Below are 294 nucleotides of genomic sequence, written 5' to 3' on the forward strand. Positions count from 1 at the left end.
GGCCAGGAGAATTGAATCTGCTGTAGGAGAGACGTGATGTACAAGAAGAGCTCCGTCCTCGCCAGAGTCTCCCCGAGACAGACCCTCGGACCTAATAACAAACACACAAATCATTACAGTAACTTTTCCTAATGGTTAAATCTGCTTATTAATTTCACAAACAGCTGAATCACCCAGTGAAAAGGCGATGAAAGACTCTGGTTTGAAGAAGTTCCCATTTTCATCCAAGAAATTCTCCGGGTTAAAGGCGTCTGGATGCTTCCAGTGCTCCTTATCACTGAAAATGGCCGCTAA

The 294-nt window shown here is 44.6% G+C and overlaps 1 protein-coding gene across 1 annotated transcript in view; it reads right to left on the reverse strand.

The window, feature by feature from the left end:
• Nucleotides 1–3: 3 nt before the first annotated feature.
• LOC107577671 (cytochrome P450 2B4-like) overlaps nt 4–294 on the reverse strand; it is a gene marked incomplete at its 3' end in the record, with an annotated part of 4,540 nt that continues 4,249 nt past the window's right edge. Inside the window, exons 6-7 of the mRNA XM_016263719.1 lie at nt 174–290; nt 4–91 (exon numbers count right to left, since the gene is read on the reverse strand). Coding sequence (XP_016119205.1) covers nt 4–91; nt 174–290 — 205 coding nt within the window. The remainder of the gene's footprint in view (nt 92–173; nt 291–294) is intronic.

The sequence above is a fragment of the Sinocyclocheilus grahami genome, unplaced genomic scaffold, assembly GCF_001515645.1.
Source record: "Sinocyclocheilus grahami isolate Dianchi unplaced genomic scaffold, SAMN03320097.WGS_v1.1 scaffold6819.1, whole genome shotgun sequence".
Lineage (NCBI taxonomy): Eukaryota > Metazoa > Chordata > Actinopteri > Cypriniformes > Cyprinidae > Sinocyclocheilus > Sinocyclocheilus grahami.